The 15,123-nt window shown below is 43.1% G+C and overlaps 1 protein-coding gene across 1 annotated transcript in view; it reads right to left on the bottom strand.

Annotated features, from left to right (window-relative positions):
* LOC120563732 (zinc finger protein 609-like) overlaps positions 1-15,079 on the bottom strand; it is a 19,673-nt gene extending 4,594 nt beyond the window's left edge. The window contains exons 1-6 of the mRNA XM_039808115.1: positions 15,069-15,079; positions 14,444-14,768; positions 11,504-12,391; positions 10,132-10,503; positions 7,755-8,363; positions 3,538-3,952 (exon numbers count right to left, since the gene is read on the bottom strand). Of these exons, the coding sequence (XP_039664049.1) occupies positions 3,538-3,952; positions 7,755-8,363; positions 10,132-10,503; positions 11,504-12,391; positions 14,444-14,768; positions 15,069-15,079 (2,620 nt within the window). The remainder of the gene's footprint in view (positions 1-3,537; positions 3,953-7,754; positions 8,364-10,131; positions 10,504-11,503; positions 12,392-14,443; positions 14,769-15,068) is intronic.
* Between the last annotated feature and the right edge of the window lie 44 nt (positions 15,080-15,123).

The following is a 15,123-nucleotide window of genomic DNA, read 5'->3' as shown; positions in this document are numbered from 1 at the left end:
GACTATGACTCCATACTTTCTCTCTGTAGACTATGACTCCATACTTTCTCTCTGTAGACTATGACTCCATACTTTCTCTCTGTAGACTATGACTCCATACTTTCTCTCTGTAGACTATGACTCCATACTTTCACTCTGTAGACTATGACTCCATACTTTCTCTCTGTAGACTATGACTCCATACGTTCTCTCTGTAGACTATGACTCCATACTTTCACTCCGTAGACTATGACTCCATACTATGACTCCATACTTTCTCTCTGTAGACTATGACTCCATACTTTCTCTCTGTAGACTATGACTCCATACTTTCTCTCTGTAAACTATGACTCCATACGTTCTCTCTGTAGACTATGACTCCATACTTTCTCTCTGTAGACTATGACTCCATACTTTCTCTCTGTAGACTATGACTCCATACTTTCACTCTGTAGACTATGACTCCATACTTTCTCTCTGTAGACTATGACTCCATACTTTCTGTCTGTAGACTATGACTCCTACCTAACTCCATACTTTCTCTCTGTAGACTATGACCTATACTTTCTCTGTAGACTATGACTCCATACTTTCTCTCTGTAGACTATGACTCCATACTTTCTCTCTGTAGACTATGACTCCATACTTTCTCTGTAGACTATGACTCCATACTTTCTCTCTGTAGACTATGACTCCATACTTTCTCTCTGTAGACTATGACTCCATACTTTCTCTCTGTAGACTATGACTCCATATGTTCTCTCTGTAGACTATGACTCCATACTTTCTCTCTGTAGACTATGACTCCATATGTTCTCTCTGTAGACTATGACTCCATACTTTCTCTCTGTAGACTATGACTCCATACGTTCTCTCTGTAGACTATGACTCCATACTTCTCTGCAGATATGACTACACGTTTCTCTGTAGACTATGACTCCATACGTCTCTCTGTAGACTATGACTCCATACTTTCTCTCTGTAGACTATGACTCCATACTTTCACTCTGTAGACTATGACTCCATACTTTCACTCTGTAGACTATGACTCCATACTTTCTCTCTGTAGACTATGACTCCATACTTTCTCTCTGTAGACTATGACCTTACACGTTCTCTCTGTAGACTATGACTCCATACTTTCTCTCTGTAGACTATGACTCCATACTTTCACTCTGTAGACTATGACTCCATACTTTCTCTCTGTAGACTATGACTCCATACTTTCTCTCTGTAGACTATGACTCCATACGTTCTCTCTGTAGACTATGACTCCATACTTTCTCTCTGTAGACTGTAGAGAAAGTATGGAGTCATAGTCTACAGAGAGACTATGACTCCATACTTTCTCTCTGTAGACTATGACTCCATACTTTCTCTCTGTAGACTATGATTCCATACGTTCTCTCTGTAGACTATGACTCCATATGTTCTCTCTGTAGACTATGACTCCATACTTTCTCTCTGTAGACTATGACTCCATATGTTCTCTCTGTAGACTATGACTCCATACTTTCTCTCTGTAGACTATGACTCCATACGTTCTCTCTGTAGACTATGACTCCATACTTTCACTCTGTAGACTATGACTCCATACGTTCTCTCTGTAGACTATGACTCCATACTTTCTCTCTGTAGACTATGACTCCATACTTTCTCTCTGTAGACTATGACTCCATACTTTCTCTCTGTAGACTATGACTCCATACTTTCACTCTGTAGACTATGACTCCATACTTTCTCTCTGTAGACTATGACTCCATACTTTCTCTCTGTAGACTGTAGATCAGAGGTATGGAGTCATAGTCTACAGAGAGACTATGACTCCATACTTTCTCTCTGTAGACTATGACTCCATACTTTCTCTCTGTAGACTATGACTCCATACTTTCTCTCTGTAGACTATGACTCCATACTATGACTCCATACTTTCTCTCTGTAGACTATGACTCCATATGTTCTCTCTGTAGACTATGACTCCATACTTTCTCTCTGTAGACTATGACTCCATACTTTCACTCTGTAGACTATGACTCCATACTTTCTCTCTGTAGACTATGACTCCATACTTTCTCTCTGTAGACTATGACTCCATACTTTCTCTCTGTAGACTATGACTCCATACTTTCTCTCTGTAGACTATGACTCCATACTTTCACTCTGTAGACTATGACTCCATACTTTCTCTCTGTAGACTATGACTCCATACTTTCTCTCTGTAGACTATGACTCCATACTTTCTCTCTGTAGACTGTAGAGAAAGTATGGAGTCATAGTCTACAGAGAGACTATGACTCCATACTTTCTCTCTGTAGACTATGACTCCATACTTTCTCTCTGTAGACTATGACTCCATACTTTCTCTCTGTAGACTATGACTCCATATGTTCTCTCTGTAGACTATGACTCCATACTTTCACTCTGTAGACTATGACTCCATACGTTCTCTCTGTAGACTATGACTCCATACTTTCTCTCTGTAGACTATGATTCCATACGTTCTCTCTGTAGACTATGACTCCATACTTTGTCTCTGTAGACTATGACTCCATACTTTGTCTCTGTAGACTATGACTACAGGCTAGTTGGAACCAGTTACCTGCAGGATCTGTGCTAGGCTAAGCTAATGCTGGAGCCGTCAGACAGCGTTACAGCACGCACTGAGATGAGAAGGGTATGTATGGACTTGTCTAACTCTGGGGATTACGGTGAATCAGCTGAAGTCCCAATAAGTCGGTGTGTTCCTTTAACAAACATTCTGTTTTTGGCCGTCCTCTGACTCCATACGGCGCTGGGTGAAATAAAGGTTATTTAAGGGTGTTTTCACACCTGTAGTTCGTTTGCTTTGGTCCGAATCAGTTGGTGAGTTAGTAAATTTGGAGCGATTTGCCCTCGGTTGGTTTGGTTTCACACCTGGAAAAATCAAAGCGTACCAAAATGCGTCATTACAAATCAGGCTAGAACATCCAGCCCTCTTATTGGTCGGATATGTCTGGGGGGCGGGAGCAAGAAAATAAATACAGGAAGAAGGTCCTGTGTTCTGGACTAGTAGATATTTCTTCTTGCATCTCCACGGTTAAACCAGCTCATTTCACGATTGTTTCGCGAGAGACGTTACTAAGTCTGCTCTGGTCACCGAGACCTCGCTCTGCTCGGCCAGCGTCTGTCTCCACGGAGATGGGAGTGAGCTTAACCGCAGTCTATTTATGCGATAGAAACACTGCAAGCTGCTACAGTTTGCTGCTCTGCTGCATCGCAGATTGCTAAACACACTACAGACATCAGCTCAGACTGGAGGAGTGAGTATAGTTGGTGCGGTTCGAGTACGGATCAACGTTCTCACCACAAACGAACCGCTCCAGAGTCCGATTGAAAGCGTACCGAGACCACCTCTTCAAGCAGGTCTCGGTACGCTCGTTTGGTCCGCTTTTGGTGCGCACCAGAGTTCGATTGCCGCGTTCTCACCTGCCCGAACGAACTCTAGTGCGATTCAACCGAACTGAAGGCTGTCGGTGTGAAAACACCCTAAAAATCAGCGTACCACATTGTCCCTCTTACCGGGGTAGTTCTGCATCATGACGGAGGGCATGCCTCTGTAGCCGGGGTGGCTCGGCTCGTAGCCGTGGCTGTACGCGTACGGTCCGTGCATGTAGGGCATGTAGCCCTGGTGCTGCGCCAGAGGGGAGGAGAACTGCATGTGGGGGGGGCGGGCCTCCTTGGCTCCTCCCCCCCGGTGCTCCTCTGGAGGAAGCTGAGTCCTGCCCTCCACCCCCTCTTTCAGCTCCTCTTTCTGGCCGCCGTCCTTCAGCCGCGGCCTCTCCTCCTTCCCCTTCCTGTCGCGCTCCCTCTCTCTCTCCCTCTCTCTCTCCCTCTCTCTCTCCCTCTCCTCCTTCCACCGGTCCTCCTCCTGAGGTTTCGGGGCTTCCGAGTATTTGTTGGGGTAGACGTACGGCCACAAGCGCGAGTCCGGCTCCTGCAGAGAGGGAAGTTAGGAGATAGTAAAGACAGCTGGCTGTGGTCATATCCAGGGACTGAAGTTAACTTTTTTGGCCACCAGCCACTGTGGCTAGTGGATTTTAAAATTTTTTTTCCTCATGAAGGTGAAATACAGGAAACCCACAAGCATGGTTCTTGAACTTGTTAAGAATACACATTTAAGTGCTGTCAAGTTATTAATGAAATCAATATAATTAATGACTCCTATCAAACATATTATTTTATCTTTTTATTTAATGATTTAGATTTTTTTATTGATCCCAAAAAAAATGGGAAATAATGGTGTTGCAGCAGCAAAAATATCAGACACACAGCACACATACAGAGTATACATTAAATAATAGTTAACAATATACATTAAATAATAATTGAATACTACATGAGCAATATTTTAAATATATACAATTTGGAAATAAAATGTACAACTGATTCAACAGATATAGATAAAGTTAATGTACAAGTTGGGGAGTAAAAATGTACAACTGTTTCCCTAGTAAAGATAGGATGTAGATAAACCTATTGTGCAAGGTTGTGCAAGGTGCATCCAGTGCAGTTGTGATGTATATGAGTCTTATCTCACACTTATTTCGCCCATTTTTAGCTCAAATCCAAGCAAATGGTGGACTTGGTTGGAATGTGAAAGAACAACAATGGCAAAAAAAGCCACTTTGAATCACTCAATTCTCATTGGCTGCCAAGGTGGCAGGTAGATTGACAGTTTTACCCGCCAATGGCAAAATTCACCTGCATTTGGCGCTTGGTCAGGTGTTAATTTCAGGCCCTGGTCATATCTGATGAAGATGTTTTAAAAAGGAGACACTACAGGCCAAAAACATATTTTTTTGTTTTTAGACATTTTGCTTCCATAAAATCTTCTTCTTTCAGAAAATATTTATTTAAACTGCACTTTGTCTATTTGTGTTTGTAGATTTCATCTAAATTGACCAAAAGTCAGCACTAGATAATGCCTCACTTGCATATTTAAACATAACATTTTCTGAAAACTTGCAATAAAAAAATCAAGGGAAAGTTTCATGCTGATATCTGTTGGTTAAATGTTGACTCAATTCACCTGCCATGTCTCCCTTTAACCCTTGTGTTGTCCTCCCAGGTCAAAATTAATAATGTTATGCATGCTTTTTTATTTTATTTTGTACTTTTTTGGCACTTGTTTCCATTAACACCAGTATATTCACCACTAGACCCATTTATTGGCACTAGTTGTACACTTATTTTTGGAATTCATGGTCAATGAACCTCAATTATATGAAATTTTAAATTTTTTGTGTAAGAAAATAGCAGAAATTATGAATGATTTTGACTAAATGGTTAAGATCAGAGGAATGAAGGTAACGGATAATCACAGATATGTCAACATTTAGTCAGGATGATGCTATAAAACTGAATACAACACCCAAAATTCTATGAAAGTAGAGATCTGATCCTTAATTTCCTTTTGTGAAGAGCGTCTAATGGAACCATCCGTGTTATTTTGGGGGAATTTACTTAAAAGAAACCCATATTTATGATCTAGAAACTTCGAAAACGTGTCAAAAGCACTTAATTGTAAGTCGCTTTGGATAAAAGCGTCAGCTAAATGACATGTAATGTAATGTAAAAATGCAGTTACCTGTCTGTACCACATGGAGGGCTTGGCCTCCTCTTTCCCATGATGTTTTTGTTGCTTTTCCCCCCACGTTATGCTTGCTTATTTCAACATTTTTGCCACTTGTTTCCATTAACACCAGTATATTCACCACTAGACCCATTTATTCGTACTAGTTTTGCACTTATTTTTGGAATTCGTGGTCAATAAACCTCATTTATATGAAATTTTCAAATTTTTGTGTGAGAAAAAAAGCAGAAATTCTGACTGATTTTGACTGATGGTTAAGATCAGAGGAATGAAGGTAAGTTTAGTCAGGATAATATGCTATAAAACTGAATACAACACCCCACAATTCTATGAAAATAGAGATCTGATCCTAAATTTCCTTTTGTGAAGAGCGTCTTATGGAACCATCTGTGTTATTTTGGTGCAATTTGCTTTAAAGAAACTCATATTTATGATCTAGAACAGGGGTCGGCAACCTTTTTGATATGAAGTGCCCTTTTCAAAATGTATTGTTTATTAGTGTGCCACGTCAACATTAAGTTTAATTATGACATCACATCAAAATGTAATATCCAGGGAATCTGTAATTTTATTCCATAGCAACATTTGATAACATTTATTTCTCATAATCAGGACCTTGCAATTATTATTATTGTATATTATGATGATGATTATGGAAACATGGTTTTAGTATGCAGCGTCCTGATTGGTGTAAAATGGGCTGACAAAAATATCACTGTCAAAGAGGCTGAAGCGAAACGTTGTAGAAACGCCCAGCTTTAATAATGAATCGACTGATAAGCATTTTTCATACCAAAAGGGTTAGGGTAAGGGTTAAGGTTAGGCATTCAGTTGTGATGGTTAAGGTTAGGCATTTAGTTGTGATGGTTAAGGTTAAGGTAAGGGTTAAGGTTAGGCATTTAGTTGTGATGGTTAAGGTTAGGGTAAGAGTTAAGGTTAGGCATTTAGTTGTGATGGTTAAGGTTAGGGTAAGGGTTAAGGTTAGGCATTTAGTTGTGATGGTTAAGGTTAAGGTAAGAGTTAAGGTTAGGCATTTAGTTGTGATGGTTAAGGTTAAGGTAAGATTAAGGTTAGGCATTTAGTTGTGATGGTTAAGGTTAGGTAAGGGTTAAGGTTAGGCATTTAGTTGTGATGGTTAAGTAAGGTTAAGAGTTAAGGTTAGGCATTTAGTTGTGATGGTTAAGGTTAGGTAAGGTTAAGGTTAGGCATTTAGTTGTGATGGTTAAGGTTAGGTAAGAGTTAAGGTTAGGCATTTAGTTGTGATGGTTAAGGTTAGGGGTAAGGGTTAAGGTTAGACATTTAGTTGTGATGGTTAAGGTTAGGCATTTAGTTGTGATGGTTAAGGTTAGGGCATTTAGTTGTGATGGTTAAGGTTAGGGTAAGGGTTAAGGTTAGGCATTTAGTTGTGATGGTTAAGGTTAGGCATTTAGTTGTGATGGTTAAGGTTAGGGTAAGGGTTAAGGTTAGGCATTTAGTTGTGATGGTTAAGGTTAGGGTAAGAGTTAAGGTTAGACATTTAGTTGTGATGGTTAAGGTTAGGGTAAGGGTTAAGGTTAGGCATTTAGTTGTGATGGTTAAGGTTAGGCATTTAGTTGTGATGGTTAAGGTTAGGGTAAGGGTTAAGGTTAGGCATTTAGTTGTGATGGTTAAGGTTAAGGTAAGAGTTAAGGTTAGACATTTAGTTGTGATGGTTAAGGTTAGGGTAAGAGTTAAGGTTAGACATTTAGTTGTGATGGTTAAGGTTAGGGTAAGGGTTAAGGTTAGGCATTTAGTGGTGATGGTTAAGGTTATTGTAAGGGTTAAGGTTAGGCATTTAGTTGTGATGGTTTTGAATGAAATGATGCTGTTGCAAAATAATAACAACAACACAACCAGCATCATTATCAAGAACGAAGAACACGAACGTAACGATTGCGTCATTCACGTGCATATTGAGTAACCACATGTATTTGTTTTGGTCTTATAATGCGTCCATATTTAGGCATGCGGATGAGAGTGCTTCAGCATTTCAACCATGATTTCAACACATCAATAACTCTCTTGCACACATATTGCCAGCCTGCCATTGGTTAAGGTCCCACGCGTGCCTAAGGTTGCCCGACCCCTGATCTAGAAACTTTGAAAACGTGTCAAATGCAGTTACCTGTCTGTACCACATGGCGGGCTCTATGCCTGCCGGCCTGCCTGGCTCGCCCCCTGGCTTGGCCTCCTCTTTCCCATGATGCCCTGCTTCGCTCAGCTTCATCTTCAGGCCCTCGGGCTGGGCAGCCGTGGCGGCCTTTTGGTCCTCTCCCTTCGCCATGATGACCGACTTGGCTTGCTCTGCCGCCGCCGGCGTCTCTTTGGGCTTGGTCGGTTGGTTCGGCGCCCCCTTAGCGGCCAGGTCGGTCAGGCTGGGCGCTCTGGAGAGGTTCGGGGGCACCGAGGCTTTGTGCTTCCACTCCTCCTTCCCGGACGCCTCCCGCTCCTTGCTCTCGGCCTTCTTGTCGGCGAGCCGCTGCCTGTCCTCGTACTGCTGGCGGTAGGCGGGGTTGGAGGCCAGCAGGTGCGCGTGGTAGGCCTGGTCTGGCGAGTACGAGTAGGGAGGGACGTAGTACTGGTTGTAGTACAGCGGCTGAGCGTACACGTTGGAGCGCTGCTGGATGACGGACGGCTGCTGGTGAGCTCCCGGCGGCTCCACCTTCCTCTCCTCCGGCGGCTCCACCTTCAGCTTCAGGTCCTCGCACACATCGGGCTCCTCCTCCTTCTTCACCTGCGGGGGAAGTTTTTCTCGTTAGCAGCGGGAGTGTGTGTGTGTGTCAAAAAAACAAAACACAAGATGAAACAAATAAAGAGACGTATTTGGGAATTAAACCAAAGTTTGGTCTTTGAGTATTTATTTACAGTGCAGGCCAAAAGTTTGGACACACCTTCTCATTCAATGCGTTTCCTTTTTATTTTCATGACTATTTACATTGTAGATTCTCACTGAAGGCATCAAAACTATGAATGAACACATATGGAATTATGTACTTAACAAAAAAGTGTGAAATAACAGAAAACATGTCTTATATTTTAGATTCTTCAAAGTAGCCACCCTTTGCTTTTTTATTAATAAGGGAAAAACTTCCACTAATGAACCCTGACAAAGCACACCTGTGAAGGTAAAACCATTTCAGGTGACTACCTCATGAAGCTCATTGAGAGAACACCAAGGGTTTGCAGAGTTATCAAAAAAAGCAAAGGGTGGCTACTTTGAAGAATCTAAAATATAAGACATGTTTTCAGTTATTTCACACTTTTTTTGTTAAGTACATAATTCCATATGTGTTCATTCATAGTTTTGATGCCTTCAGTGAGAATCTACAATGTAAATAGTCATGAAAATAAAAAGGAAACACATTGAATGAGAAGGTACTGTACTGTACTTGTGCAAATGCAGGAAAACTATTTCACACAAGTACCATGGCTAGTGATGCTATGATGATACTGCCATGTCTCCCTTTAACCCTTGTGTTGTCCTCCCGGGTCAAAATTAACACTGTTTTTACATTTTTGTTGCCTTTTCCCCCATGTTATGCATGCTTTTTTATTTTATTTTGTAAGTTTCTGGCACTTGTTTCCATTAACACCAGTATATTCACCACTAGACCCATTTATTCGCACTAGTTTTACACTGATTTTTGGAATTCATGGTCAATGAACCTCATTTGTGTGCTTATGTGCTGAGGTGTTTTTTCCTGTTCCCACACTGTTCTTGTCGTTATGAGGATAGTCTGAGAGACGCTTTTTTGTTTCCCTCTCCTCTCCTCATGTCATGCTGTATCTGTTGCGAGAGTTAGGAGAGAGTTGAGATGGCGCCGCATATGGCGACTCGGTGTGTTTGTGCATGTTGCTTTAATGCTTTAATGTGACCTGCACCTACGATACCACGACACATCCCTTGTGTGTGTAAACATACTTGGCAATAAAGCTTTTTCTGATTCTGATTTATATGAAATTTTCATAATTTTCATAATAATAAAAAAAAATATGTTGTAAGAAAAGAGCAGAAATTCTGAATGATTTTGACTAAATGGTTAAGATCAGAGGAATGAAGGTAACGGATAATCACAGATATGTCAAAGTTTAGTCAGGATGATGCTATAAAACTGAATACACCACTCTAGACTCTATGACAGTAGAGATCTGATCCTTAATTTCCTTTTGTGAAGAGCGTCTTATGGAACCATCCGTGTTATTTTTACATTAAAAACATGAACCAGGTTCTCCAGGCAGTGCCCTTGAGCAAGGCACTGGCTCAGATCTGGAGTCGGTCCCCGGGCGCTGTGATTGGCTGCCCACTGCTCCCTTGATGGGTTAAATGCAGAGAATGAGTTTCGCTACATGTATGTGTATGTGACAATAAAGTACCTTTACCTTTTACCTTTATTTTGGGTCAATTTGCTATGGTTTTGACTAAATGGATTTTTATGGTATTAAAATGAAGTTCAATATAAAAAAAACGATCATGTTAAAATAAATATTTTGCCTTTACACACCTTCACCTGAGCTCCCTCCACGTGTGGCGGCGCCGTGGGCGTGGCGCCCGGGCTCGGGTTGGGGTAGTTCGGGGAGTAGTAGGACTCGTAGTTGGGGTAGTACGGCGACTCTTTACTGGGCGCCTGAGGGGGGAACAGCGCCTTCTTGGCGCCTTCGCGAGGCCCCTGGTCCGGCTCCGTTTTCACCTTCACGCTCTCGGCTTTCCCCTCGCCGTCCTCGCCGGCGTCCGAGATGTCGGAGTAGGCCGGGCTGCCGGTTTTGACGGACGCGCTGTCGGCGCCGTTCTGGTTGAGCTGCGGCCCGAGGCCGGCCTCGATGCGGCTCGCCACGCCGATGGACGGGCTGGGCGCGTTGTCCGAGAAGCTGTACACCTTAAATAAATAAATAAATTATCTAATAAATGATAATCACCACAGGTCTCACGATACGATATCATCACGATACTTATGTCACGATACGATATTATTGCGATTTAAAACATATTGCAATATTCTGCTATTTATCGCAATTTATTACATTTTTTCCAGCTTCACATTTTTCCCCCCAATTTCAAATTATGTCCCCAAAAGGAAATTTTGTCAACATCTGTTCTCTGTCTGTTCATCTCACTTCAATTTTGTTGCTGCGAAATGTGATTGTCAAGCAGACAGACTGACCAACACATATATAATAATAATATATCCATACTTGGCGTCTGTGTATCGATACAGTATCGCCACGGAAAATATCGCGATACTACGCTGTATTGATTCCCCCCCCCCACCCCTAATAAATTAATCTACTCACATACATACCTGGACACTCTAACTGCTCTTAACTCCTAATTTATGCTAAATGTCATTGATTTATTATTAAAATATATTATATATATATATATATATATATATATATATATATATATAATTTATCCCTAGTTTACTGTTTGTTTACTTTTTTGTAAAAATATTTAGCTAAAAGTTTATTGTTATTCTTATACTGTTTTTTTTTTTTTTTTAAAAGAGTGTTTTGTAACCTGATAAAATCTGCGGCTGGAAATCTAATTTCCTTGCGGGAGTCATCCCAAAAGGATCAATGGACCTCTCTCACAGCAGACATGTTGACTTGTCATAGTAGGAGAAGCCCAGCTGAGACTGATAACCTTAACGATGGCTCAGTTCCATCAAGTGTCCCAGTAAGATATTTCAGGGAGTCAGCATGCACAATACCAGGACCTCTCCTAAGTGGAATGCAGCCATCAGTAATGGTTTAATACCAGGACCTCTCCTAAGTGGAATGCAGCCATCAGTAATGGTTTTGAATCCACCTGTGCTTTTCCTACCATGACATGTCAACATGTCTGCCGTGAAAAAGATAAAGAGAAGTCTAAGTCACCTTGTCGGCCTCGGCCTTGATGCTCGCCAGGCGGCTCTGCTGTGCGTCCGATGAGCCGTTGAGCAAGGCGCCGTCCGGGGACTCCGAGTACGGGCTCTTCCCTTCCTCCGGCCTGGCGCCCTTTCCCTTCGGACTGTCTCCCTCCTTCCCTCCCTCCCTCTTCTTCTTATCCTTCTTCTTCTTGTCCTTGCCGAGCGTGGGGCTGGTCGCGGCGTCCCCCAGCGCTGGCGGCGCTTTGGGCTGCGTGCTCTTCAGCTGGGGGCTCTTGGGGACGGGCTGAACCACCGAGCCCAGAACGGCGGGGGAGGACGCCTGCAGGGCGTACGGCGAAGGAGCGTTGGGCGCGACAGGGCGGCCGGGCGGCTTCGCGCCTTTCTGCGCCAGTTTATCGCCAGTTTTGCCGCCGGGCGCCGCCTTCTTCGCCTTCCTGTCGTCCATCCCGTCGTTGCTGGCGTCGTCCGTCAAACAGGCCGCGTCCTCGCCGGCGTCCGGCGCCTCTGGCTCGGCTTCTCCCGCCTTCTTCTTCCCCTTCGACGTCAGCTTCGAAGGCGAAGGGGAAGGCGCGTCGGGGAAGGCGCGTCCCTTGGGCGTGGCGGAGCGCGCGGGGGAGATGGCGGCGCCGTTGCAGGAGGCCGGGTCCGGGTGGAGCGAGGCGGGCTCGTCGCCGTATTCGCTGTCGGCGTCCTGGTCCAACCGGACGTCATCGTGGTCGTTGTGCGCTCGGGCCTGGTGGTACTTGAGCCCGTTGATGTGCTTGTACTTCTTGTTGCAGTTCGGGTGCGGGCAGTCGATGAGCACCGGGGACGGGCAGGCGCGGTCTAGTTGTGGCGGCGGCAGGGCGTCAACTTTCCCCACGGCGAGCGGGAGGGCGGCGCCCGTCGAGTTGGGCTGCTCGATTATGGAGAAAAAAATTTCAATTTCAATTTTATTGGTAAGGGACAGTGTGCAATTTAAAACATAAATGTAATCATTTAATGCATTGCACCAGAGTTAGCTTTAGGCTAATAGATAATCTAACACGATTACTCGTTGACTTCTGGAAACGATGTTGCAATTATTGAACTTAAAAAACTGTGGAAAAAGTTAAATAAATCAACAGTAAATATATAACACACAGAACTGTGAAATTTGTAGGGCTGTGCTTGATTGAAGAACTTCTTAGTCGACTAACACTCATTCAACTGTACCGACTAATCGATTAGTCGATTTAATCGACAGATCTGTAAATCTGAGTTTCTCCGCAAAGAGTCGCGCTAAAAGGATGCATATACTGAATAAGATAACGCCTCCTTTGCATATTTAAACAACATTTCAGAAAACGTGTAATACAACAAATGACTGCCTTAATGAAAGTAATCAAAGTAGGTTTCACTGTGATATGTTAGGTCAAAGGTCAACCCTTAATTCTTGTGTTTACCAGAGATGAGCTCGTACGTTTCTTGGAAATAAGTCATTCAGCATAGGGCTGGGCGATATGGAGAAAATCTGATATCACGATATTCTTGACCAAATACCTCGATATCGATATTGTGGCGATATTCTAGGGTTGACAACTGGTCCTTTAACAAAATATCTTCACACTTAGATTTTAGATCAGTAATCATCAGTAATGTGGATATAATGACTAAGTGGGTAAAGGTGAATAATAGAAGAGCTAGAACAGTCTGGTGAGGTCAGAAAAGGACATCACTTTACTGTAATGCAGCCTTTAAAACCAGGAAAAGACACTTATGTCATTTCTAGAGATGCAACGATGTGAAAATTGTGGCAGATACCGATAACCGATATTAATATTGCTGTTATGGCCGATACCGATATTTACCGATGTTGATATCTCGGTATAGAAAACACATTTTTATGATAATCAAATAAAGAACTATTTTCCAAAACGCATTTTTCTTTTTTACTTTTGTTATTTATTTTCCCGAAATGACTGATATTGGGCACCTTTACCTGTGTGCAAAATATGACTGTCCTCAGATTTTCAGAAGAAAAGAATTTATATAATTATATATAATTTGACATCAAACCGATACCACATCGGCCGATATTATATCGGCAGCCGATATATCGTGCACCACTAGTCATACGATATCACGATATCCAAAATCTAAGACGATATCTAGTCTCATATCACGATATTGATATAATATCCATATATTGCCCAGCTCTAGTTCAGCATGAAAACAGCATCAGACATGACTAATGGACTAAAGAGATCTAAGTAGACTAAGACCAAAACCAACGATTAGTCGACTAATCCACTAAGAGGGAGCAGCCCTAGAAATTTGCCATATTACTTTTCCTATTTAAACTTTTTTTTTTTTTCCATTCAGAACACAAGAGAAAATAAGAGATTACTTGCAAAAAGTAATGAGCTAAATAATAGTTTTTCTCGATTATTCTGTTTTTGTGTAGCCTAGAAATCTAGACCACCCTAGCGGCAGCAAATTTATTTTGCAGCCAGGGTCAGTCTAGTTACTCTCTGTTGTGTTGCTAGCTGGAAAAACCAAACTCTGGTCAGGCCAATCACATCGCGTATAGAGTGGGTGGGCGGGGCTTATGGCTGCTTCTGCTGCTGGTGAACAGAGGTCTTCTGGAAGACTTGGAGTTCAGCTTTTCTTTGAGGAAAGAACAAAGAACGGCTCTGAAGTCATTCTTAAAAAAGGGAAGATGTGTTCGGAGTTTAAAGTTGAATCTATCAACTAGCTCCGCTACCTTCTTCGTTGCTCTGATTGGTTGTAGCGCTATCCTATTGCGTGCAGAGGGTTATTTGAAAGACAACCGTTTATCCCGCCTCTCGGATTGAGCCCTGACCAATGGGGAGCTCCCAGACCTCAACATCTGGATGTGGGTCTGGGCTCGTCAGGCTGCTTTTTGTGATCACTGGGAACCGAAATCATAACCACGATTACATTTTGATTAATTGCACAGCCCTACCGTGGAGTTGGTCCTCATGCGCTTGGACGCCTTGGTGTCCTCGGAGCTGGAGGTGGGCTCCATGTCCGAGGCCGGCTTGGTCTTCCTCTTGGCGGAGGACAGAGGGCTGGCCTTGGCGTCCTCGGGGCCGCCCGCCGTCTGGCTGCCTCGCCGCCCTTTGCTGCTGGCCGCGGCGGCGGCGCCGCGCGTCTTGCTGCTGCCGCTGCCTTTGTTGTCGGAGGAGTTGCTGTTGTCGTTCAGCGGCGCGTTGCTGCTGGGGCGCATCCGCTTCCCCCGGCCGCGCCCGCTCCGCATTTCCACGTCGCTGGTCGGAGACTCGCAGAACCTGTGTCACGATCAGAAGGAGTCACTTTGTGGAACGGTCTTGATCGTAGAATTAAAACTTCAAAGTCCATCTATGTGTTTAAGAAGTGTGTTAAATTATCAATGTTGCAGAAATATGATACTGCGGAGGAGCAGATCAAAATGTATTGATGTGTTTTGTGTTTTGATGTCTTAGAAAACGAGACGGTCGGGGTGGGAATCAGCAGAGGCCTCACGATACGATATCATCGCGCTACTTATGTCACGATACGATATCATCGCGCTACTTATGTCACGATACGATATCATCGCTACTACTCACGATACAATCATCTTAATGTCACGATACATATCATCGCACTTATGTCAATACACAA

This window comes from Perca fluviatilis, chromosome 8 (genome assembly GCF_010015445.1).
Source record: "Perca fluviatilis chromosome 8, GENO_Pfluv_1.0, whole genome shotgun sequence".
NCBI classification, from domain to species: domain Eukaryota; kingdom Metazoa; phylum Chordata; class Actinopteri; order Perciformes; family Percidae; genus Perca; species Perca fluviatilis.
This window is presented reverse-complemented; position numbering and strand designations above follow the sequence as displayed.